General features: G+C 41.4%; 2 protein-coding genes across 2 annotated transcripts in view; one reads left to right on the forward strand and one right to left on the reverse strand.

The window, feature by feature from the left end:
• Window positions 1–27,483, forward strand: part of LOC308398574 (protein kinase C-binding protein NELL1-like) — a 328,133-nt gene that overhangs the window by 142,023 nt on the left and 158,627 nt on the right. The gene's annotated exons all lie outside the window — the stretch shown is intronic.
• LOC308398575 (piggyBac transposable element-derived protein 5-like) lies at window positions 20,480–26,848 on the reverse strand. Its single transcript, XM_080885308.1, has 2 exons — window positions 26,631–26,848; window positions 20,480–24,829 (listed from the first exon to the last, which is right to left on the reverse strand). Exons 1-2 carry the CDS (start codon window positions 26,756–26,758, stop codon window positions 22,753–22,755), a joined length of 2,205 nt encoding a protein of 734 aa, XP_080741434.1. The 5' UTR covers window positions 26,759–26,848; the 3' UTR covers window positions 20,480–22,752.

Raw genomic sequence — 27,483 nt, forward strand, 5'->3', positions numbered from 1 at the left:
CCATGTTTTGCCAAAAAGAATTTCGAATTTCACTTCCCAGAGAAGACGGCAGTGTTTCTGCATCATGTTTACTTATGACTTATTGTTTGCGTGATAGTGCTTTAAGCTGCATTTATGGGTGACACAGTGAACTGTGTGGCAATTTCTCGAAGTGTTTGTGAGCCCATGCAATGATTTCCAAAACAGAATCATGACTGTTTTTAATGCAATGCCACCAGTATTGTATTAGTATTTAGTATTTATTTATTTATTGTCATTGTCAAGAACAATGAAATTGCGTTTGGGGCTTCCATACAACCCAAAAAAAAGAAGAAAATAATAAATACCCCTTAAAACCCAAGTGTACATATTTAACCCAGTGTGACTCCAATGCAATAAGACAATCCTTAGCAATAATGTTCGTAGAAATTCAGACAAAGACCTGAGAAACATGACAAAATACAACAATGCAACCCATTCAATATTATTGTACTGTGAGATATGATATTAGATATGATAGTTATCTATTTAAGAAAGAGGGGGGGGGGGGCAGGAGGGGGAAGAGAATAAAGATATGATGCACCAATGCAGACCAGTTCATTGCTATTAAGAAGTTGGATATGGTTATGGATATTTTTATCAGTATTTTTACCAGTATCGGACATAATATCATCAAAAGATTACTAAAATCTTTTGATGATACTATGTACTGTAACTGATGAGACATTCATTTCATGTTAAGGAACACTGGTTTAAAGTTGTTCCACAAATTATCGATGTAGCCTTTTGGGTTTTTTTAAAAGACTGATGAACCTCTGCCAATTTCTACTTCTGAGAAACTGCCTCTTTGAGATGCTCTTCTTATACCCAATCCTGTCACTGACCTGTTTCCAATTAAAGTAATTAGTTACAAAACATTCCTTTGGTTGTTTGATTTTGATACCACTTATTTTTCCAGTCTTTCCCGTTTAAAATGAGATAATATTTTGCCATTAAAGTGGCTTAAAAGTGCGGGGAAAGGGGCTAAAGTGGCTTGTTTCAGAAAAGTGTGAAATGAGGGTCTGCATCAAGGCCCAGTATAGTGTAAACTGCCAAATTGTGCATATCCACTCCAGTAGAGCCCAAGAATTGGAGATTATGTATCGGAATTTCAGGAGCAGGACCACGCCTCCAAACAGGCTCCTTCCGGTTGTCATCTACATTGGTTCCCACAGTTCTGCAAGCTGTTCATTCTCGTTTACGTGCCCCACCCTATCTCCCTCCTTGTTTTCAATTCTTTAACTTCTTCATTTCTATTTAGTGCATGGGGATATGCCAGGCCTGGGAGCCATCGCTATTATTGGTCCCCACGGGGACCAATAAAGTACACTTTCTTCTTTTCTTTCTTCTAGTCCCTTTGAGGCCTTCCCCAAACCGCAGCTCAATTCATATCAAAGCATTCACTTTTACCTACTAAAACGCTGTCAAACTTAAAATGAGGGCGTGGGCCCAGCTAGTGAATAATAATATAAGAAGAAGAAGAATGTGGCATTGGAAATTGGCATGTTATGTCCCCTTTAAGAACACAACAAGAAACCTGATGAATGCACATCGAGAGCACATTCTTCAGTCAGGTGAGATCATGAGCTAAATAGTAAAAATACCTGAGATGTGTTCCAGCATGTTTGCTGCAAGCTGACTAGGCCTACATCAGCAAATACTCTAACAGCAGTAGTGGGAGTGTGATGAAGTGGAGATGCATTAGTTCAAGAAGTGTTGGAGATATGACTTTTACAGATCGCACCAGGAATTCCTGTGGATTCACCAAAATACTAGCTGACAGGATATATCTCCATAAGCTTTGCAGAAGATGAGTATTGTAGTGTGAACCAAAGATGGAAAAAGTGAAACCACGTAATGGTCAACTCTCCAGACTTGAATCTTAGCTTTGGAGTTTTAAAGGGAATCAGAACCCCTTTATTAAGAGACAGTGTTCTATAAAGGTCACCTTACAAAGTACTGAAGAAGAAAACCAGTCTCCGTATTAGGAGGCATCCTGGCCTGTGTTGTACTGAGTTCTTACTGTGGACCTTGCATTTTTAATCTTGTAAAACTTAAATGAACAAATAAATTACTGTTCAACTTAGAAGTAATGGTATAACTGTAAGGTGACATTAAAGCTATACTGCACTGGTGTGTAATGCTGTTCTATGATGTGTGCTGACATGCGTAATGCAAAAGAAAGTGACTTATCGATTGGAAGCTGTTCAGATAATTCTTACTTGTTCTTATTCAGGCTGCGACGATGGAAGCAGCGGCATGCGTTTGTCTCTCGTGGCACTGGTGAGGGCTGCCGGCTCAATTGGCTCTCACTCAGCGGCATTAAAGAGTAATTGGCTGAGTTTGTACTTGAGCGAATCAGTCAGGTTTTTCTGTGGGAACGCTGCCTCGGCCGTGTTAAAACAAGGGTGTAATACAAGAGAATGAATGAGCAGTTGTGTCTGCTCGTCCTCTGTTTTTGCACGTTGTATAAAGAGAGAGTTGACGTGGAATTAGTGGAGAAAATGCAAACGGAAAGACAAACAGACAGCAGGTTGGGTTTATAAAGACATGGATGAGCTAAAAGGCGGCAGTGCAGACTAATGGAAGCCGTGGCCTTCGTAAAACTTTGCTGTGCTTCCTTTCCCCAGAAAACCATGTGGTCAACAAATATAGTAGACGTTTCTGCTAGCAGGCAGGATGATGTCAGATTTCTTCGGATGCTGTCATCCATCCAGGACAGAAAAGAATAAGTAGTTGTCGTCCTGTACAGAATGTTTCAGTGATGAATCTAGAACAACATCTTTGTGCCTGCAAAGAACTGCCATTCATTCAGTGTTTTCACATTTTTCTTTCAACTCTGTTTCAGAAGCACAACATCAACCGTTGATCATCCTACCATTTTTGTCTCACCAGCTGAACCGGGGGTCAAGAGACATTTGTCTGCCAATCTATCCAGTATGGGGCTAGTTCTCCCCCCTAACTCATGGGATAAATTGGAAAAAAAAGAGGAAGTGGCACTTGTTCCACCCTCGTTGTCACTGCTGAAGTGCCCTTGACTCACAACTGCTCCACCGAGTCAGCCAGTGTCCTACAAATAAGACTGCAGACACGCCTGGCAGCTTCCAAGTATGATTTTATGCAAATGTTTCAGTGTGAACTTCTTGGACAAAAGAACGCTGCTATTGCTTGCAGAGAATAATTTTATTGCCGCTTAAATCTTCCGTCACAACATTTTGTTTGGCAAATTAATTGCAGAGATCTGAGAAGTCCAGCTGTGCCAACCCCCCCCCCCCCCCCCCCCCCCCAAAAAAAAAAAACACCCTCAAACAGAGAGGCAGTGGTGAGTTTCAGACAGATCTCTAAAATGTATTTAGAAACCAAAGGAGAGGCACACAGGTGGGCCAACCTCGAAAATCTTCAAATGGTCAATCGGTGCCCAATTTTGCACTTAACTTGGTGTGTACAGTGTTATTATGCAGATAGCCTTTAAAATAAAGGTTAGAGGAAAGCATCTTGTTGCTGACAGTAAAAGAGACAGACAGGAAATGAGAGGTAAGATTCAAGCTCTTTTTCGCTGCTGAGACAGAGATAATGACTAAGAGAGGACAGTCTTGGAAAGTGAAAGGAGGACTGCTTGCCAAGCTCTGTCCATAACACTTAAAGTCTGAGATTGTGAGGAGTGCTTGTCTGTGTGTGAGCGAGCGGATTGACTCAGGCTACCATGTAGCGCTGTCAGAGCTCTGCTGGGGGCACAGTGGGTGAGCACTCTGCTAAAAGGTCAGTGAAAGACCTGTAATGAATTATAGTTATTTCACTCAACAACAGTCTACAGCAAGTCAGTGTACTGCTGCTCCCGAATCCCTCCTCTCGCTCCCCATCCCACTTCTCAAACTCTCTTCTGGGTAGCATCCATCTCTGCCATCTGCACTTCACCGACCGCGTGTGTTCCAACACAAGCCAGCGTCGTCCTCGGCTCCTTGGCTAGTTTTGGTCGCCTCATTCCTAACACCGTAGTCAGCCCTCACTTATTTCTGTTCCATTTTCTGACCGTTTCTGAGCTGCTGGGGATCGGGCTGTTGGCAATCCTCGAGCCAAAGGGTTTCCTGGCTTGCTTGCTCTGTATGGTCTGTGGACTAAAGTGATCAAATTTCTGCTGGAATTGAGCCTGAAAGCTGCAGTGCAAGCCTGAAAACTTATTTTCTCTAAGCACTCTAATGGGAGCGAATTCAAATTACCTAAAGGTCTGTTTTTTCATTGGCATGTCTCAGCATGTGTGTGGATGTGTGTGTGTGTGTCTGTCTTTTAGCTCTTACATGAAGTCTGCCTTGTTTGGGGGACTTGCCTTAAATTACCTTTTGAAGTTATTTATGTATTGATCAGAATTTTCACATTTCCCTCAGTGTAATAAGCCATCTGCCAAAGTCACATCAATGCCTCATAATTACTCAGCCTTCAGACAAGGGAGGGTACAATACTTTTATTTCTCTCAGTATTCTCCTATTCTTATTCCTCTGTTGAGAGCAGTCTTTTCTTTTCAAGCCAAAAGTCACATCTATACTGTGCTATATTACAACAAGAGTTACACTGGAATACTGTAAAACTTCTACTAAGAATTTCTCAATTTAAGTGTCAAGTTTTTTTTAAAGCTGAGGCCATTTACATCTTAACTTATCTCTCAGTTGCAGATTGGGCCGACTCAATTTAAAAATCAACTTCAACTATAGTGAGCCGTGCAATTGGCTCTGCAGCAAGATGTAGGACTCAAACTTTTTTTTTTGGTTAAATAAATGTTACAGTGCTTTCTGGTGTAGGGACATCCTTAAAGCAAAAGCAGAACTAAACATTAGTGAACTCTAACTGCAGATGCAGCTTGAGTGTGGAGAAAACTGGCGTGCGTTTGTTTTGGCGTCACTTTTTGCTGAACCTGTTGCCAAATGTGCTGCAGGCATGAATGCAGAGAGGTAGTCAGAACATGCTCACTACAAACTAGCTCTCAGTGCTTTGCAACACTGTCTTTGTCTAAATCTGCTACTGCTTCCTCTAATAAAAAAGTGAAAATGTAGCCTCACCAAAACCCGAATCATTGTATCTTTAGGATTCTCTTTAAGAAGTGATTTTTTTTTCTTTCCCTCGGGCACTAAATACTGCCAAAACCACAGGCTCACAGATATGTACAATCAGAATCAGAATCAGAATCAGAATACTTTATTGATCCCTGGGGGAAATTATTTTTTGTTACAGTGCTCCATTTTAAACCAACATTAAGACAAGACAGACAATACGCTAACTAAGAATAGTACAATATATACATATATATACATACATACATACATAAGTCACTTATAAATAAATATTTGGAAAAGAAACATGTGTAGTTGTAGCAGCAAACAGTGTGTTAAGTGGATGCGTTGTACAGGGAGATGGCCACAGGCAGGAATGATTTCCTGTGTCGTTCAGTGGTGCTTTTCGGTAATCTCAGTCTCTCACTGAACGAGCTCCTGTGACTGACCAACATGTCATGGAGTGGGTGGGAGGTGTTATCCAACATTGTCTTTATCTTGGACAGCATCCGCCTCTCCGACACCACCTTGAGGGAGTCCAGCTCCATCCCCACAACATTGCTGGCCTTACGGATCAGTTTATTAAGTCTGTTGGCATCTGCGACCCTCAGCCTGCTCCCCCAGCATGCAACAGCATAGAGGATCGCACTGGCCACCACAGACTCATAGAAAATCCTCAGCATTTTCTGGCAGATGTTGAAGGACCTCAGTCGCCTCAAAAAATAGAGACGACTCTGGCCCTTCCTGTAAAGTGCTGTGGTGTTTTTAGCCCAGTCCAGTTTATTGTCAATGTGTACTCCAAGGTATTTATAGTCCTCCACAATGTCAACACTGACCCCCTGGATTGAAACAGGGGTCAAGTGTTTCCTGGTCTTCCTGAAGTCCACGATCAGTTCCTTGGTCTTTGCCACGTTGAGCTGCAGATGATTCTGCTCACACCACGTGACAAAGGAGTCGACCACAGCCCGGTACTCTGTCTCATCATCCCTGCTGATGCATCCAACCACCGCAGAGTCATCAGAAAACTTCTGAAGATGGCAGGTCTCTGTGCAGTGGCTGAAGTCTGTGGTGTAGAGGGTGAAGAGGAAGGGGGAGAGGACAGTCCCCTGTGGTGCCCCTGTGTTGCTAATCACCTTGTCAGACACACACTGTGGGAGACGTACATATTGTGGTCTTCCTGTCAGGTAATCAACAATCCAGGACACCAGAGAAGCATCCACCTGCATCGCTGCTAACTTATCACCCAGGAGGGTCGGCCTGATGGTGTTGAAAGCACTGGAAAAGTCAAAAAACATGACCCTCACAGTGCTCGCCGGCTGGTCCAGATGGGTGTAGACACGATTGAGCAGGTAGATGATGGCGTCCTCTGTTCCGAGACGAGGCTGATAAGCGAACTGAAGGGGATCCAGATGTGGTCTTACTATGGGTCGCAGCTGGTCCAGGATGAGCCTTTCCAGGGTCTTCATGATGTGGGAGGTCAGTGCCACGGGCCTGTAATCCTGGGGGCCACTGGGACGAGGCGTCTTTGGTACAGGGACGAGGCATGATGTCTTCCACATCACCGGGACCCTCTGCAGACTCAGACTCAGCATAAACAGTTTATGAAAGACTCCACACAGCTGGGGGGCACAGGTCTTGAGGACAAGGGGACTCACTCCGTCTGGTCCAGCAGACTTGCCTGAGTGAAGTCTCCTCATTTGCATCTCAACCTGGTATTGAGTGAAGGTGATGGGTGGGGGAGGGGTGTCAGGAATCTCACAGGAGGCAACATGTGAAGAGAGAGGCTGGCACAGTGGTGTGGCTCTGGATTCCAGGCTGACTGCAGGTGAGGTTGTGGGGGTGGGAGCAGACACTGTGGTGTCGAATCTATTGAAAAACAGATTCAACAATGTGTCCTTTGTTGTCAGCATTGTGAAGCCCGGAGTTACGGCAAATAGTGAGGCGTGTCTCTCATTCTTAACTTGTTACATTATTACAACTGTAAATTGTAAAAAAAAACAAAATAAAAAAAAAAACGTATTAGCCTAACCCTAACTTATAAAAAACACTTTTGCGCATTAAAAACTTTGCAAAAAGTGATATTTTTGGATAATGATAATAGATAAATCTGTGCATTAGATATTTATAGCATATGCATATATTTTAGATGTGGTCAAGTCTTATTATCTGATGCCTTGTGTGGGATATTTATGTTTACTTGGGTCCTTGTTTCTTAGATTTAGTCACCGGTGACTTTGAGGGTTCATTTAGTTTGTTCCCTGTTGTTTCTCATGGCTCATCTCTGCTTATCTTTGTCTTGCAGTGTTCCGTTGTCTTCAGCATGTAGTCTCATTGTGTCATGTTCAGTCTTTTCTTTTGTTTAGTTTGAGTTTGTGTGTGTGTGTTCTGGTCTGTGTCTGTTCCCTTTAGTTACTTCCTGTCTTTAATGTTACAGGTTCTGTTTTTCTTGAATAGTTTTACTTCCTGTCTCTGCCCTCTTAACCATCCTGTGCTGTGTTACCACCTGTTTCCTCTTCCCTCTTCACCTCTTGTGTATCTTGTGTCTCCATCTTTCTTTGTCTTTTGTTGTGTTGTCTGCGTTGCTGTGTATTTTCTGAGTTTGGATTCCCTGTACTGTGAGTTTTGGATTCTTGGGTTTGCTGCCTGTTTTTTTCCTGGATATTCTACATTCAAGAATAACCAGCAAAAAAATATTGCTTTTAATTTATTTCTGCCTGTCTAAGAGCAATCCACCTACCACACTCCTGGCTTACAAAATCCTGAGTTACTCACCACTCTAACCTCCAAATGGGAATTTCAACCTCTTAGAATGTGTGTCAAGGTACTCATCAAGGTACTCATGCCTAAAGACACCCTGTGCAAACATCTGCAACTTTTATCAACTCTGTTGAGTCTGATGTGGCCGGTACTGGTAGTATGCCCAGTTAATCACGATTATTTACAAGTTACAATAACCTGTTATTGTCAAGTGGAGTAGTGGATAACGTAGCCAGGCTGCTTGGGGTCAGCTCTTGAAATAGCACATAGCTGTCATATGAATACAGATAATTAGAAATACAAAAAGACATCTCCTACATATTTTGGCCAGAAGATGAAGACATGACTTCAGTCCAGTGGCGTGTCTAGAAAATTTTTGTTGGGGGGGCCAGGTAGGGGCACAGATTTGGAGAAGGGTGGCAGATGTAATTGGCAGATAATGTTAAAAACAATTCTACCAACCGTTAACCATAATTCAATAACCCTGTAAACCTAATAACCGTAACCTTATTAGAATGAGATTTTAACCACTACGGTGCAAAGTGTTTAGATACTGTGTTGATTAAGTACAAGAGATACAATCAGTCAGTGTTTATTCAGCATTCAAGGACATCAATATTTGCATAGTATTTTTACTGACATGTAGTGCACATATGTTTTGGGCAAAAACATTTTTGAATATTAAAATACGAACATTTTTAACATACAATTGGCAAATTAGCCAATTCCAATGCAAAACCAATGCCTGTTAAAAAAAAAAAAAAGAAGATAATCTTCTCACAAACTGGTGTTTGATTTTGAAACAGGAAAAAAGTGGAGAAACAACTGAAAAGACTAACATTTGAATAAAACCTGAAAGCAAGTAAATACTTTATATGCTGCCTTACTTTGGTAATATTGAGAACAACACTGGCTGATGATGAAATGCAGTCAGCTGGCATGGTGACACTGCCAGTATTAACCTGCAGGGCTGGACTGGGACAAAAAATTGGGCATTTTCACTACAGATTGGCCCACCAGGTATTAAAGCCATAAAGCCTTTGACTGAAAACAAACCCTGTTGTGACAGTGATGTACAGTCTTTTTGGTATATGTATGATTTCTATACATTTTACGTCAGATAAAAACTTTCTTCGCAAGATTCAGATAATTATTTAATAAAAGCTAGATATTTTAAATGAGAATAAAAAAGAAAAGTATTTCTTTATGCCCTCCTCTCCCTGTTAATGCCCTACCTGGCCCCCTGGCAACACTTTGCTAGACCCGCCCCTGCACAGTTACCAGCTGTCAGCTACATAAAAAAAGGATCCTGGTGTTATTTATCTCTCAGAAACAGTTCATAACTTCAACTCATTCATGTCACCTAAAAGGTAAACCTGTTTCTCCATCACCTGTTCAGCTCTGATGATTCAGTAAGGACATCTCCTGGTTTCATCTTCATGTTTCCCTCTCACCACATATCCAAACCGACATCATGACCAGCAGCTTTACAGCTTTACAGCTGTGGCTCCAGCAAACATTCTAACTAAATAAATTCTAACAACAGCTGATCAAGCTTAAACGTGCTGCTGCTGTTTAGCGCGACATCTGCTGGTTCCCTCTTTCTGGCGCAAAGTGGGTGATAAACAAACAAGAGAGACGATCAGCTGATCATTGATCAGTTTCATGATTGAAGTAGCAACAGGAGAGAGAGGAGAGAGAATGAGAGGAGAAGAGGCAGCTGTGCAGCGTAAAGACAGAATAAATCCAGCTTTGTGTCTTTTTCCATTCTAGCTGAAGTCCGGGACAAACTGCGTCTCTTCTCAGCTCAATACCAAACGCGTAATATTTTCTATGAATGAGGGACCATTCCATTTTTAAGGAGCTGTTGGCAACTCTACTAACTAACCTTATGAATAAAATAAAGTTCACTATCAGTAACATCATAGCAACCGAACAGCTGTATAAACTCGTCATGCTAGCTCACGCAGTATGAGGTATTGTAACTGACTGTAAAAAGTCAGCACAACGAAAATAAACTCCACCTAAACTTGGTTTATATCTGACCCAGATAGACTGCAGGTCATAACTTCTTACCTGAAGTTCAGTTCACCTGACACTCGGACTGGTGGCCGCCTCGGGTCTCTCCTCCTGCCTCCCCTTCCCTCATCCACCTGCTGGCCTCTGTGGAAGCCCCGCCATAGCCACCACCAAACCACTGAGTTATTTTTACACATCGACCTGCATCTTATAACTCATAACTCTTATGTTAGCTGCCCTCAGTAGCATACTGTCTGAAATATTCGATGGTTGCAAAAATTCTTTAAGTGTTATTTTTTTCCTTGGTATTCTAATTTCACCGAAGTTTACTAAACTCAACAAACTTAATATTACTTACCGGGACATTTATTCTGTCCTCATTTTCTTTCACCGAAAAATTGTTTCCTGCAGTGTTGTCCTTCGTGCTTGGCTCTCCTACCTTTGCTAACATGATGCGCATAGCGCAGAAGCCGATGCTGCATTCACTTACACTCGGATATCTGAGCTTCACCGTGAAAACATAATCGTACATTTGATATTTGATTGAATTTTATTGTTTTACCTTTGGGGTGGCACCTGGGGTGGCCAGTCTGGTTGGGGGGGTGGCCTGTGCCCCCCCAGGCCACCCCGCTGGACACGCCATTGCTTCAGTCAAGTCTGGACATGGACAGTCACTCCTCCTCAGTCTTCCCTTTAGCCATCGCCAATCCGTTAATTACAACAGTGGCCGCAGGGACTAATGATCATGTTCCACAGGGTGGTAATGACACAATTATAACTCCGAGGATATCAGTCATCTCCAATTAGCTCATTCAGTGTCCTTGGCCTTTCAGACACACACATACACACACAGAGACTACTGAATAAGACAAAAACTCAAATGACATAATGTCATTGAACTAAATCACCATCTTGCACAAAGTTCTTTAACTGACAGGGCTTTTTTGAAAGATGAAATGTAGTATTCAGTGCTGCATCCTGTGAATGCAGCACTGGATACTGGAATTTTGATTAAAAAAAACCCCAGAAAATCAGAACATCATATCAAGTCATGAATGAGTGATGTATACTTATGCTCAGTCTTATTTTATTTTTTTTCTTAAGATAAGATGGTTTTTGTGCCAAGTCTCTAAATTTCATCCTGAAGTTTAGCTTTGTTCACGAATTGATTTTATCTGCCAGAGTACACTAGGCATCAAGGATTTTCCCTTGGAGTAGTGATTTTCTGCTCTGCTCCACAAAGCGCGACACCTCAGAGTGGTTTATGACCCGAATGTTCTGCCAGGGTGCCTTACATTCACACCATATTTAACGGCTGACAATTAAACCCGCCAACAACCTTTCGTTGTAACTGTCACAGCACTAATTTAATGCTCCAGTGCTGCCAAGATGAGCTGTGACAGTATATGGAAGTGAGGATGATGCCACACACACATCATTTCTGTTGAGCAAAGGCGTACACAAGGATGAAGTGCAGCTGATAACACTGAAAGTTGCTTCAGACCCGATGGAATCACACAAAAGGTGATTTCTGAAGTTGTGTTCAAGATTCAGGATTCAATATTCAAGGTCTTTATTGTCAGTACAACAATATACACAGTATACAGCATACCAAAATGCCTTTTCACCACAAGCCCCCCGAGGTGCATTTTTAACAATATAAAAGATATATCTCTAAGAGATATGAGACTAGAAAAATATTTGAGCTTATAATATAGAAAAATTACAAATAAATAATAACTCACTAAACTTGGGTAAAGTTAAGAGATAGAAATGTACTATTACTAACTATATCTATGTACAATAAACAAAGACAGGACAGAGACAATATGAAGTGGTCATGTGCAATTACAGTAAAGTAAGATGATTGTGTAGTAGGTATCGAATACCAGGGTCAAGTTATGAGTCAGGACAAGACAGGACGAAGACATGTGCAAGATGCAAAATGTGCAAATATAGTATAATTTAGATGTGTTCAGTAACCATGTGACTGAGATGTGCAAATAAGCATATTGTTGTGTTGTTTTTGAGTCTTTTGGTGAGTATTGTAAGGTGTTTGTAAAAGATTTTGTGTTTATTAGTCCTTTGGTGGTAGTGAGTTGAGAGCTCTGACTGCTTGGGGGGAAAAGCTCTTGCAGTGTCTGTCCGTTGCGATTTTGATGCTGCGAAACCGTCTACCAGATGGAAGGACAGAGAACAGTGCATGTGAGGGGTGGAAAGTGTCCTTCACTATGCTGTTTGCACGTCGGATGATGTGTTTGTTTGTCATAGAGTTGGGAGATGGGTGGGAGAGGGCCTCCAATAATCCTCTCTGCTGTCCTCACTATCCACTGCAGAGATTTCTTTTCGAAGATGCAGTTCCCGTAGCAGATGGTGATGTAGCAGCAGAGGACGCTCTCAGTGGTTTCCTGGTAAAATGATGGGAGGATGGGAGGAGGAAGACTGGCTTTCTTCTGTTTCCTAAGAAAGTGCTTTCTTCATGATGGTGGTGGTATTCTGGTTCCAGGAGAGGTCATCTGAAATGTGCACACCCAGAAACTTCACACTGTTGACCATCTTAACAGCAGTTCCATTGACGTGCAGTAGGTTGTGGGCCATTGAGCTCTTCCTGATGTTAACAACAGTTGTAAACAGCGAGAAAAAATCAACCTGTGAGTCTTTAAAGGGGATTTTTTATTAAAAGCTTCCATTTGATGTCTAATATCGACAGTAACTGGAGAATCATAATGTTACTTTTTTTAGGGACTTGCCTGACGGAATTGGGGCGTGGCTAACGATGCTAGCTGTCAATCAAGCAAACATATATCAATGACAGATTAATAGATTTGATATTGGTCTGATTTTTTTTAATTACTTGCATGATATCTTTATCTTTAGTCTTTATCTTTTAGTCTATCTTTAGTCATAGAAATTCCAATGAACCCAGACCCATAAAGTACTATACAAAAGTCTTGAGGCACCCATTTCATCCTTTTTTTTTCCAGGAAAATTGATTCAGTGATTTATTGAAACATGTGCAAACATATCTGGAAATTCATGTACAGGCAAAAGCAGAATGACTTCTAATCAGTTTGAAAGTCCACGTTGGTTTCTCTTTGTTTCATTCTCTGTCCAGATGATCAGGCATTCGTTCAATGGCTTAAAAGTATCTGTTTAAACCCCAATTTATTTTTTTTGCATAGTTTTAAACAAAATCCTACAAATTGTCATGGATTGGAGCTGGATGCTCTAGTGTTTCACTGATCATCAAATTTATGTGAGTCAAAACCAAATAAATGGTCATACTTAGAATCTAATTTGTAATCCTGGTATAAAGTATGGTGTAGACCAGGGGTCCCCAATCCCAGGCTACGTCCAAACGTACACAGGTATTTTTGAAAACGGAGATTTTCCGTTTTAAAAAATAATCCCATCCACACGTAAATGCAGAAATGAAGGAAAATGCTGCTAGGAACATACCAAAGCAACAGGTGGCGATATATTCCTAACCGTATAGAAATGTTGGCCAATCAGAAGTCTAGAAGCCTCGGTGGGAAATAGTAAACAAGGATGGGGCATAGAAGCAGAACAGAGTCGTATGTGTGGAGGGACAGTAACTGTGTGTGTATATGTAAGCATTTAAACACTGTAGAGAGTACAATTAACAGTAACAGTATTGTAGAAATTCATTTCACTGAAACAATAACGTGGCGCACAGTGTGACGTCAAAAAAGGCGCACACCTTGGACGCTGCGTTTTCTCCGTTCTTCTCGTCCACACGTAAATGCAAAAACTGAGTTTTCAAAAATATCCACTGTGGCCGGAGTTTTTAAAAATCTCCATTTTCAGTGACCAAAAACGCCGTTTACGTGTGGACGAAAGGTGCAAACGCATAGAAAAAACTGAGTTTTCAAAAATACCCAGGTATGTGTGGACGTAGCCCCAGTCCACGAGGGCTGGTGTTCCTGCAGGTTTTAGATCTCACCCTGGGTCAACACACCTGAATCACATAATTAGTTCATTACCAGGCCTCTGGAGAACTTCAAGACATGTTGAGGAGGTAATTTATCCATTTAACTCAGCTGTGATGGATCAAGGACACATCTAAAACCTGCAGGGACACTGGCCCTCGTGGACTGGTATACACCCCTGGTGTAGACTCATAATGTTGACTTCCTGTTTGTTTGAACTGGTAACACTCCTATATCATTTCAGCAATGCATTGATACATTGGTCATTTAAGATTGTAGGAACAAATAGCAGGAATTCTTTTAGCATAAGCACTTGTTGGATGAAATAAAAGTTCTCATGTAATCCTTTTCTCTCCTGCTTGTTTATGTGTTTCATATGCCTCTTCTCATTTTTTTAGCAACATTGTTGTTGCGGTCTCTGTGTTGATATGTTACATGATATGTTGATGGTATAAGCACACAGCATTGTGTGCTGGATCTGTTCACTTCTAAATGCTTGGAATGATTTTTGGTGTGAACAGCGCCAAGCGCAAGAAACTGTGTGGCACTCAACTGTGCCAAGCTTCAAAGAGGTTTTCAACAGAGGGAGCCTCATCTAGTGGTTCCCCAAAAATATCTGCCAGGCGCTCCGAGCTATAATACAAATGCTCAAAGTACAAAGGGCCTCAGCTCTCACCACCTGAAACCCAAAGCATGTCAACTCAGGCTTTCTTTGAGGAGTGTAGTTTAGCTGAAGTGCAGCAGTTCAGGCTGCCGACACAACGAGGAAAGAGTTCATCGATTTATTTAATGTTTCCATGATCAAAGCTGAGGCAGGGTTATCATTTATAATTCAGGCAAATCTTGGTTTTCTTCTGTTGTGTAGCACAAGCTTCGCCAAATAATGGAGTCCAGAAAGAAACAGGTGTAGGGGAGGAGAGATAATCATTTGCTATTTCCAAGTTGAAACAAATTTGACAGTTTTTGTTGGCTCACAGTTACTGCTGTTGGCCCAGAATATCGCATGTTAGATTATAGGTTTGAATCTTAGAGCTACATAGTGATTCTGGTAATGTAGGGGTGTGTGTACTGTACTGCTCTCTGTTGAGTTTCAGTCTGCCTTTATTTGTTTAACAGGTAGATTACATTCCAGTGCTTTGTTATCAGTTTTGAACATTAATCTTTGGGTTGCCAAAGCTGTGCCTGGTGGTCCCCTGCTTTGAGTCATTTATAAACAGATTGTTCACATATGTAGAAAAATCCTTTAATGAATATGATACACATTAACTGGAATTTTTTAAAATATTTGGCTTTAAACTTTAAATGTGTGACCGTTAATTAGAAAATTGCTGAGTTTCATCTCTGAATTTCTGAAGCTATTAATACGTCAATGTAAAAATATTTGTGTCTTTTTTCTTTAATTAGTTAATTAAATTTAATGTAATCAATTAATATTGCTCGTGGTCTTTATGCATCTAACTTTGGGCTTCGGTTCTTGGAAGCTGTTGTGTGACCATGATCACGTGTATCTGCAGTTTCAGATTATCTAACAGAACATATGAGTGTATTAAAAATCCCCACAAGTCCTTCTGGCTAATTACAGGAGTGACACTATTCAAAAAAATTGTGTGTGAAAAACCAGGTGTCAAGGTAAGTGTTCAAATTTGTATAGCCATGATGTGACTGCACTGAAAGATACAGAGCAAATAAAGAGCCGCTGGTGGAGTTTCGCTGTGACCTTCATCTGACGAACGTCCTGTGTGAGCAGAGAAGTCCCCTGATGACAAGTGTGTAACTCCTCTGATGGATGACATGCACACTCAGCTACTGAACAGACATGCACGCACATTGGTAGAGTGTTTCTGTACAAGTTTGGTCATTATAAAGTACGGAATCCTTCTCAGAGCAAGCGTCCACTCCGTCACTCTGCATTGAAAGACATTCATGAGTGGAAGTTGCCTGTCCCGCTACACTGCATTTTTTTGACACACACATGCACATACACAGTGTGTTATCCTTTCATTGTAAACACGTTTGTCAGATGTCCACTGTAGCAGACTTAGCGACCCATATTGACCCTTTCACATAAAGTTAGAGATACTAAATCAGGTAGCTGACCTGATGAAATTTGGTTGGGCGGATGAATCTAATAAAATGAAGCATATGAATTGGATGTAACGAATTTTGCAGTCTTAAAAATATATTTTTTGATTATGCTATGTAGACAGTGCAAAATCATTTTTCTTTTATTGTGTGTTGGGTCTGAGTCAACAGTGATAATCCAGCTTCGTGACTGGCCACTGCATGAGATCTATATTCTGATTCTGCCCAAAGAGTAAATGGCAGCAATAAACAGAAATGAATGAGGACAAATAAGGATGTCTGGCAAAGCCTATGTACTGAGTGTCTTCAACTGAAATGTTTTTCAGTGTATAACAAACCATGATATTATTTATTTGAACCACATTTCTAAAAATTGAGAAATTACATTTCCATGCAACCAAACTTCATCCTCCAGCATTCAGAGGGGAAACCTCTTTTTCCCCATTATCAGCTCATCATTTTTTACCTTTTCCATTTATGACAGAGCTGTGACCTATCTATTCATGATAGGTTTGTAACCGAGGAGTTCAGAAACAACTTTTTCTTTCTTTTTGTTTTTAGAGACAGGGTTGTTTATTTTCCCCCTGGAGTGCCTCGCTTACACTGGCAGAGATGAATTACTGTAATGCCAAATGGAAAATTTCTAACAGAAAATTTGGATCAGGTGAACGGGTGTGAGGGCAGTCGAATGAGTGGATAATTGATTTCTGGGTGTGTCACATTTGAGCTTATTTAATGAGTCCCACAGTGGACAGGGTGTCCTGTGCTTGGAGTTGTTGACTTCATTACAAACAGTAATGGTATGCATTGATGTGATAATGCCTTTTCCCGTCAGAATCCAGCAGCAGGACATTGATGGCTTCCACCATTAACATAATGAGAGGGCAGAGTATATTGTAAAGGTGTATGGTGTCCATCTACAGTAAGCTCCATTCATTCAAGTTCTGCCACAGCCTTTGTCTTTCAAGGTCATGTGAGGATAATGCTATATCATAGCATCCAATGGACAAGGTGCAGGTTTCCACTTTTGACCGTCTCCACCTTTCCAAGGGCATAGGTTCTTCATGGCTGCAAATATCCCAAAGTCCTCCATGGCTACTGTAACACACTGCCCAGAATCCACTTGGTCCAAACACCGGCATGGCTGATTAAGGCTGACTGTAAACAACGCTGGATAATGTCAGCGTAACAACCGAGAACTGAGGTTTCTGCAGATATGTTGCGTCGCTTCTTTTTAAGTCTCCTTTGTTTACTTTTGTTCTTCCTCATTCAATGAAACGGTAATAAATGCAACACACTGACCCTCTGTTCTTGTTCTTGTTTTTGTTGCACGCAGGCATGCATCTCAAATAAGCTCCCCAAGGTGGAGGCTGTCGTTAATTTTAGGGGTCATCGCAACAGACGGTTACTGGATTCGGAGCGCATCCCAGAGTGCACAATCCGATTGTTCAGTCTGACGTCACTAGCCGTGTCTGGGTCTAGGTCCATATATCAAACGATCACTATGGCATTACTGAGAGTTGAAAAACTGTCTAAAGTCTTTCATCTTTAATAAAATGATCAGCGTTCTGCTCTACCAGGTGTAACAATTGAGTTTAACATCCAGGCATCCATGAAAACGGAATTTATGACATTTAATGGAGTTAGAAGTTAGCAGGGAGTTAGCTCGCTAGCTTCTATCTAAATACAATATAGCATGTCCTGACTGCGGGGTTTTGGAAACAAATTAAACCGTACAGCTCTGTTATCACTTCCAACATAAATGAAGACAGAAAACTAAACAGCAGTGACGTTTGTAGGGTTACTGAAGTTGGGCTAGCTGGTATATAATGATGTGCTACGTGGCCACTAGCGACACAGCTATGTTAGCATAATATAAACAAGCTAACTTTTTTCCACTCGATAAAAGTTAACGTGAGTGTTCATCAGGAACAAATGTAATCGCATGGCAGGATGCTGTAAAAGGACCAAACTTCAGCCAGGAGAACAACTGAGATAATCCATCCACAATACGAGGTTAGTCATTCATATACTGCTGCATGGGCTGGGCTGTAGTTACATCCTAAGGTTTTAAAAACTGAGCTTAAATAAATGATTAGCGGTAATAAAAGCCGAGGGAGGTCAACAGTGATCAGTGACTGTTTTAGGAGCTTTTTGAGATCAAATAGAAGAAAATACATAACATTAAACATGTTAACAACACAAAAGCCATATTAAATGCAGACTACTTTAGACCCGGAAGTAGGATTCGTTGCGTCATCGCTGAACAACCGGATAGCCGATAACTACTGTACTCGGCTTCAGTGCCACCGCTAAATATTCACAGCCATTACCAAACTACAGCAAAAGGATTGAATATGCAGTGTGCGTTATTAATGCTCAGAGTCTATTTTGTCTGCAGACATTAAATTTTGTCACAGACAGGGCTCGCTTTACCTTGCCGAACATTTTTAATCTTCTGTGAAATGGAAACAAAAGTTTGGCTGCCTGAAGTCTCTGCTTTATAGACTGAGATATGCAGTTCAGTGCAGCGGCTGCAGAATTGCTCCCAATTTAACGTTCAGGAGAAAACCAAATAATGTCCGGGGTTGTGATTGGCAGGAGGTTAAACAGGCTCTTATCTGCAGACGCAGGGTATATAATCACACAGTGACGCTCGCGCCGCCCCGCCTGAGAGGATGCTCTGTCTGCAGAGGCCTTCTGCAAGGGTAGCTATCAGGCTATTAATCACAGTGCTGTAGCTGCCACCTGGCTGTTAATGCATGTGTTCACTAACGGCTTCCATCAACAGCAGAGCTGGATCAGTTCAAGGTTCACTCGTATTGCTTAACCCAGCTTTCACCCCCCCTTCTATCTCTCTATTCTTTTCACCTGGCTATTATTAAAGAGAACATGCACACTTTATCTTATTCGTGGGCAAAATGTCAGGGGCAACATTTGCATACGCAGGCCATTCTGTTGTTTAACAGTAATTGGGGTTTTTGAGTCAATGATTTTCTATAAAGCTCACGACTATTTGCATCACCAGTGCAGTGTGATCTGTAGTTATTACAGTACATTAACCTTCCTGCCATTTAAATTATGCAGCTCTTGCTACCAGTGGTCAATCTCAGTGTTTCATATCTTCATTGGAAATGAACAACCCCAAACCTCTACACCTCTACCTCTCAGTCAGGTTCAAAAGGCGTTTGGTATAATATTGAGAGGTCTTCATTACAGTAATCCACTGGTTTTGTGATTTTTACTTTAAAACAGTGTCAGGTTTAAGCCTTTTTCAATCACAACAGCAATGGTGGAAAGTTTTGAAAAGCCTTGCCACCCAACTTCCAGGTCAAAAGCCTGCTGGAATATTGGACACACTCAATGACGCTGGTTACCTTGTTTCTTAAAGGTCATTGCCAAGATGTTTTGCTGATGACTGATTCCACCAACCTGTAATTTTAGAACAGCAGCAATGACATGGGTACACTTCAATGGGTACACCTTGCTAGTACTGGCTTGAATCATTTTGTTCTTCAGAACTGCCTTAATTCCTCAAGGCATAGATTCAACAGGGTGCTTGAACACTTCTCAAATATTTGGTCCATACTGACATGATAGCATCATATACGCAGATTTGTCAGCTGCACATCTAAGTTGGACTGAGATCTGGTGACTTTGGAGCAGAAGGATACACTTTGATTATAAAGGGGCGGCAATAGTAAATGGAATGCCTGTTATGTAGTGCTTTTGTATTCTACCTGAGTACTCAATGCGCTTTACACAACATACCTCATTCATCCTTTCACACCAATCAATATAAGCATTTTTTCCTATGCTTAAGTGCTTTCTGTCTAACATCCACATAACGATGGATGCATCGGAGATCAACTTTGGGGTTTGTAACTTGGGCAAATAGCAAGATACTATACAAAAAGCCAGGAACACTGATCAGCAACAGTATTCGGTAATACTGTAGTGCTTGAACAATGCTCAGCTGGTACCCAAAGTGTGCACAGAAAAAATATTCCACAGCATTACACCACCACCGCAACCAGTTCATTCAAGGCATGATGGATAAAAGCTTTCATGTTATACATGATGAATTCTAACCCTACCACCTGAATGTCACGCAAGTCTTGACTCACCAGACCAAGTAAATGTATGTGACATTGGTATGGATTTTTTTTGGCACAAATAATCCACACACACACACATATATATGTGTGTATGTATATGGAAATTCATTAATTAATCATATTGGTATCATAATGGTTGTATTTACATCATTCCACCCTGAAAATGTTACATCTAGAAATTTATGCTGGCTTTGAGTTGTAATTTTTCCACTAAAGGCTATGCCAAATATCTTGAAAAGGTCCAAATCTATCCAAAAAAAGCTTTTATGGTAATGAAAAAGTGCTGGCTTTGTAACAGAGGATGAGGATCACTTCGTCTCTCAAACATCTGTTCCCAAGTGCCAAAATGACCCATGCATGGGATCCTGTTATTCATCCAATATGCCAAAATCAGCACTATAGATGACCTTTATAAATATCTAATCACATAATGGGCCCTTACCCAAACACAAATTATACTCCAAAACAATAACCACATATTTAAAATAATTGGTCACTTTTATTTTAAAAAAGACAAGTAGAAAAACACATCTAAATTCCTACTACATCCCACATACAAATAGAGTACACTCTTAAAAGACAAAACGGGTCCAGTTAACAATAAGACAACGGGGAAATTACATACGTAGTCTGTACCAGTTTAGATACTAACACTGGAAATGACTTCATATAAGGCACAGATGACAGCGTGCGATATCTTTTCCAAAAATAAGGACATTAAAACGAGACTCTAAGGTCACTTCTTTTCATCTTGCGACACATAAAGCTTCAATAATTCAGCAAACAGATCTTCTTACATATGCATAAACAATTGTAAATTCTAGATCAAGTAGGTTTTCACTGTCTTCAGTGTGCTGTTAATGTACAAAGTTTGCAGTAATGCAAGTTGGTACATAGTGAAGGAAAGAACAAGTGCTTTGTTAATATGGATTTCTTATAGCTGCCTGCATGTAGTTTATGCTGGTGTATCAAGTTGGTCCACGTTATGCTGGAGCTCAAGCTGAAGAAGCAGAATCCAGCCAAAATAACTGAAATGGTAAAAAAAAAGCATCTACCACGCAAACAACAACAACAAATTGAACTTTCAGTTATCTTCTAAATATCAAAACTGATTCAAACACATTCATTGGCAGACTAAGTAAACTCTTCTGAATCGTATGTTATATTCAAGTGTCAGTCCCGTTTCTCCTTTGATGTAGAGCTTCCTCTGCTGTAAATCACACAAAGGACATTCCTGAAATCTGGGATGGTAGCAAAGTCATTTCAAGTGGCTTTTAGGAAAAGATCTTGTATTTTTAAAAAATGAAATGAGAAGCCTTATCCATTTTTGAGGTAGAGCTAGACAGAAATGAGACCTACTCATTCCCAACTAAGTCTGGGTGCGAGACATCATCTCATAATGGTTCAGATGACAGTCCGCTTTTCAGTTCAAAAAGTTCTGTGGACGGTAATTTGTGTGAATAGACGTGATTTTTGGGATAAGATTTGTTAATAAAATTGTCCAGCACCTACTCCTGAAGAGTACTATGTTCAATTTTACTCAGTGTCACTGTGCTGCAAAAAACTTACTACAGCTGGTAAGTGGAAGTGTTCAAAATCTCCTCCTCTGCTTGGCTGGAGTAAAGTTGATGATGGGCTCTAATTCAAGTTAACACAGTAGTACTGTGACAAGTTCCAGCATGAGGCAAACACAGGTGTTTTAAACTGTAAACCAGCGGTCCCCAACCTTTTTTTGCACCACTGACCGGTTTATGTCCGACAATATTTTCACGGAGCGGCCTTCAGAGTGTTGCAGATAAATACAACATATAAAACCAGTACCAGTACCAAAAAAAGGAAGATTTATTCATAACACACGGGAAAAGACCCAGGGAAACCGAGTTAACGATAAAACCGCTAAAAATCCAGAAAACCATCAATTTCACACCCGAGCCTCAACTCTTGCGGCCTGGTACCAAACGACTCATGGTTCGGTACCGGTCCGTGGCCCAGGTGTTGGGGACTGCTGCTGTAAACCACAGATTGAGGTATCTGGGTGTTGACTGCAAAGGTGCCACCTGCTAAAGTCTCGTTAGCAGGTGGCACTTAGGACAATACCTTCATTTGAGAGGTTAATACTCCCCATCAAGATAACCTTTATCTACATCTTCTTCTAGATAGAACCACATGCTTTCAAGTTTATCTTTCAGTCTACATGCTATTCTATTTGATCTTATGCAACTCAGAAACCATTTTAGCAAAACTGTAAAATACTTTGTTTAATATTATAAAAAACTGACTACCTAGGTAGTTTGTCAAAGGAACTAAATCAGGGGTCTCGAACTCCAGTCCTCGAGGGCCGGTGTCCTGAAACTTTTCCATCTGTCCATGTTGAAATACACCTGAATAAAATTAGTAGGTCATTAGCAAGAGTACAGAACTTGACTACATGCTGAAGTGGCAACCCTAACCCTACTCAAGTAAATTTAAGTAAATGTAAGTGTTTGAAAAAATGTACTTTAAAAAGTACTTTTATTGCACCATGTTCATTCACTGATGAGCTGCTGTAACATGACTCAAATGGCTGAATTTGCCACCTCAGCAGGCAGTCAAGTTCTATAGTCTTGCTAATGACCTACTAATTGTATTCAGGTGTGTTTCAGGACACCAGCCCTCAAGGACCGGAGTTCGAGACCCCCTGAACTAAATGTAAATTGCCATTTCTTTCACTATTGACAATTAAAGGCACATGCAGTTGACAGAGTATTTCACAGTAATTCTAGTCACTCACACACAGATGTTATTGCTCCGGTGCCACTCGGAATAGCAATTTCTTAAGGAAGTGATGCACAGTGTTTTGTGGCAGGTGCTGCAATAGATTGGAGACTTCTTTTTGCAGACCACGCACACTCTCCTGCCAATAGTGGCTCGATACCTCGAAGCCACGTTGCTCATTTTCGCAACAAAGTACGCGGGCAGATGACCTAACCCCAGAGAATACGAGGTTTTAGCAGGTGGGGTGTCGGCAGACAGAGGAGCAGATGAGCCAGGGGATGAATTAACGCAGGGCGCAGGAGGGCAGGAGGTAAACGGCGCATCGGTTGAGGAGCACTGGCCCACTTTGGATGGGGAAACAGGAGGCACTGGTGTTGGTGAAGCAGGGGAGACTTTATGTGGAGAAATAGCAGTCAGTTTAAAAGGAGAGGGAGGCAACATGTAATTGTGAGGAGGCGCGCGGTTTGGTCCAGAACCGATCTCAGCCAGTAACAAAATGAGCTGCTCCCGGAACCTTTTCTGCGTGAGCATAGGCCGGCTCTGCAGCTTGCACATTTCCTTGTGAAGGATGAAAGCATTCACTGTGGCTATGTCCACAAAGTGGTAAAACAGAGTCTTGTACCACTTGTGGGTTTTATGAAGGACGTTGTAGTAGCCGATCAGCGCATCTGACAAGTCAACACCTCCCATGTAACGATTGTAATCTTTGATGCAGCCCGGAATAGGCACGTGCTTCACAGTCCACTGTCCATCTGAGTTTTTCACTTTGCGCTTTGCTACGTCGTGGTTGTACGCTTTATGTATAGAGGAACACATCGATACCTCCCGGGTGTCAAACCACCTAACAAACAACAACTCTCCCTTTCTGATCCATTTAATTGTTCCCCTTGGTGTTTTCTCTGGCACGTTATCCCACTTGGTTTTGGGAAAACCGTTGACATTTGAACGAACTGTGCCACACGCCCAGATTTTTCTCTTGAGGAGATCAAGGAATAAAGTAGGACTAGTGTAATAGTTATCCACGTAGAGCTTGTAACCTTTACCAAGAAATGGGATGTCCAGAAGTCTCATAACAGCGTCATAGCCTGCACCCTTCCCAGTTGGTTCACTCTCTCTTCCACCATACACAAAAAAGTTAATGGTGTAGCCGCACACTGAGTCTGCCAGCACAAAAAGCTTAAAGCCCCATTTGGTTGGCTTGTTTCTGATGTACTGCTTTAACCCGATCCTCGCTTTGCTCGCCACCATCCGTTCATCTATAGAGATATGCTGGTGGGGGTGAAAGAATGTGCAGCAGGCCTCCAAAATCTGCTCATATAGTGGCTTTATCTTGCACAGTTTGTCAAACCCGGGGGTCCCCTTCTTCTGGTCATTGGCCGCTTCCACAGCAGGGTCATTCATGTGTAGACTGCGGGAAATGGCTAGGAAGCGTCTGCAAGGCATAACAGAGGCAGGAAATGGCAGGCGGAAGAGCTCAGATCCTCTCCAGAACTCCTTCAGAGTTTTCAGTGGTACAAGACCCATGTAGAGGACAAGGGAGATGAAGGAGTACATGTCTGCTGCTGTGACTGGAACCCACTTTTCCTTTTGGGTTTGGTGTTTGATTTTTCCATAGGCGTTTGTGTTTTTCACCAGGGTATCAATGACGGTGGCAGAAAAGAACAACTGGAACAGTTCAAGTGGTGTGTAATGCGCTGTTCTGTTCAGCTGCGGCCCAGCGCATCTCCCGGGTCTGAACCGTGGCTGAGGAGGCTCAATGTCTTCTTCTTCAACACTGCGCCACGTTTCTCCATCGTCTGCTTCACCCCTGTTTGCTTCCACTTGCTGACTTTCTGCTTGCTGCTTTCTTTTTGGAGTATTCTTATGTGGTGTGGAAGGTGTCTTGCGAGTCTTGGGTCCGGAGGAGGAGGAGTCTTTTTTGGGCGTAGATGCATAGCGGAGCCTCTTACGAAGGGGACTCTGCTCCCATTTGTTAGATGCAGATTTCAGCGGTGATGATACTGTTGATACAGAGGAGCATCGCCTCTTTGACGCCCTTCGCTTCTTTGGCCTTACATACAAGTCGTCATCCGAACTGGATTCGTCTTCCCTAAACATAAAGCAGATGGATAAGGGTTAGTAAAATTGGAGGTGATGCGTTTTCTCCTACTATAACTATGACTTGCAACCCTACTCTTCTAGCAAGTCAGAGAGAAACAAACAGTGAATAAAATGGTTATTATCCAGACTAAAATAATAATACAACTTTTATAATATAAGTATTGAAGTGGCAGCACTTCAATACTTATATTATAAAAGTTGTAACAATGCAATCATAATAATCCCATTAGAACTTGTTGCCCTGACATTACTAGTGGCTTAGTATGGAAGCTCATTTTGGCCGCTGAGAAAAAAAAAAAAAGACATCCATAACTTGAAATTTCGAGTCAGATATGTCAAAATTTCAAGTTAATAAGTAAAAATTTCAAATTAGATCTGCCGGCCAGGAAGCTCTGTTAAGGCCCCAGTACACCTGCTGGTTAAAAACTGCTGGCACACAGCGAACACAAAAACTTCTTACCCAGAAGTGAAGGCATCAGCTGTCCAACAGTTCAACATAAACACACTGATTCTATACCTTTTGTGCTGTTATCATTCACTAAAAGGGATTCAAGGCTGAAAAACCTGGCACCACTTTATTCATGTTTGATATATGTTGGTGGCTGACTGATGCTGTCACTACATTATTTTGTTAACTGCTTCCAGTTAACAAGGAAATGATGCCCTTCACTGAGCTTCCTGACTGGTGGGGCTAACTCAAAATTTCAACATATTAATTGAAATTTCGAGGAAATAAGTCAGAATTATTAGTTTATCAAAATTTCATATTATTATTGCGTGAGAATTTCAATTTAACTTGTAAGAGGAGGAGAAGAGGAGAGCCACCTTTGCCCCCAAAGCCACTCTGCTTTTTAACTCCAGCCATAAGACCATTTCCCACACCCATAAGCATAAACTACTCTACACTCTTTTTATACTGCCGACACTTTATTCACTTACAGTTATTTATTCACTTATTCAGTCACTTTAAGTTTAAAACTGTGTATATACTGTATATTTTAAGTATTTTGTATCCCATTCTTATTGCCTGTTTGTGCCCTGTCCTTATTTTTAACGTCATGCTGCGGTGTTGTATCTTAATTGCCCCTTGGGGATAAATAAAGTCTCTCTGATTCTGATCTGATTCTAACTTGAAATTTTGATTTTTTTTTTTCTTCAGTGGCAGAAACACGCTTCCATGTGCCTTGCTAGTCAGTATTTTCATCTTACAAGCATTTTATCATCTTTACTGATTAAATATAGCCAATATATGTAAATTTGCAGCAAAAACCCCACCCCGACCTTCTCTGGTGCACTGTAAAACCTATGGCCGCCCATGCTATATGGCACGAAACGATAAACAACTGCGGTTTTATCCTCAGAGATGGCTGCTCACTGGGAGTCATACAAAGACAATCTGTTCTCATGGCAGCTATATGTGGTTAGAGTTGTATGGCGTGGCGTTGTGCACGCGCCCCGTGCCTTGGCTGCACGCGCTTATTACGGCAGCGGTGCGGCGCGAGCGGTGCATGAAAGACACCTTCATATCGAACAATGTGCAGGCACAATGGGTGATATCTACATGGCCTCTGCGTGATTGCTGCAGATTGGCCAACCGGTGTCGGCTTAAAGCAGGGACAAAAGGGCAGCCTGTACATACGAGCACAGCACTGCAGTGTACTGGTGTACCTGTTCTGCTTATCACTTTGGGATGTCCATGACCTCTACAGTGTGTGTGCCCGACGCGTCACATATAGCGTAAGCAGGGGCAATTTTTTGGACTGAAGCCAGCTCGGAGTGTTGGTACTCACTTATTTGATCCCCGGGCATGACCACTTGGAATGTAGTCCTCGTCGAGACTGCAGTCGCTATACTCGCTCTCAGAGTCCAGCTCTGAGGAGAGTGGTGCCAATTCATTGTCAGAGTCTGAAAGAAACATCGCTTTGGAGTATTCTCCCTCTGGAAGAAAGTCTGAGCGCTGTTACCTTCCCCAGAGGTTCCTTACACTCAACTGACGCCCAACTCAGCAGACACACATACACAAAAAAAAAAAAAAAAAACACCCCGTTCTTTACCCGGGGGTCACTCTCTCAAGATGTCCCACCTACTTTTTACCATATAGTTAAAAGAAAACACAGTTCGATTGGCTCGTGTAATGACACGCTGCTGGGATTGGTTGATAAACTTAATGAACCGCAGGTCCCTGCGACTCTTACCCTTTGTTTAACAAATAAATAAATAAATGACATCATTTGAATTGGTTTATGACGAAGATAATCAGTTTATAGCGCGGCAAAGTGTGGGATCAATTCAGGAACAAACACTTGTATTCAGTTCCTGTTTGATTGAATATGTGTAGGCTAGTGTTTATTAACCTTTGTGTGGTGTTCATATTTTTGTTACTCAGCCAGTGTTCATGGGTCTGGTGGACCCGCTAGAGTTTTGGCTTTCCAAATTAACACTATCAAAATATTTTATGTTAAATTACTCAACAGATGTTTACTTCATCCCGATTACAAGCCATATGAACGGCAAACATGGTTATTTTTTCCCTTTACCTTTGTTAGATCACATTTATGAATTAATGTGCTTCTCGTTTTTTTTGTTTGTTTTTTTTATAAAATGTTATAAAAAACATAAATCAGTTATAATCAAGTGGAGTGA

Source organism: Rhamphochromis sp. 'chilingali' (genome assembly GCF_963969265.1).
Source record: "Rhamphochromis sp. 'chilingali' genome assembly, chromosome: 6".
NCBI classification, from domain to species: domain Eukaryota; kingdom Metazoa; phylum Chordata; class Actinopteri; order Cichliformes; family Cichlidae; genus Rhamphochromis; species Rhamphochromis sp. 'chilingali'.

Bases quoted from the DNA above. Each gene is read 5' to 3' on its own strand.
- LOC308398575 (XM_080885308.1), bottom strand. From the start codon at position 26,758: ATGTTTCTTTCAGACTCTGACAATGAATTGGCACCACTCTCCTCAGAG. The intron at 24,830-26,630 runs GTGAGTACCAAC...CTTTATGTTTAG, and splicing joins CATGCCCGGGGATCAAATAA to GGAAGACGAATCCAGTTCGG.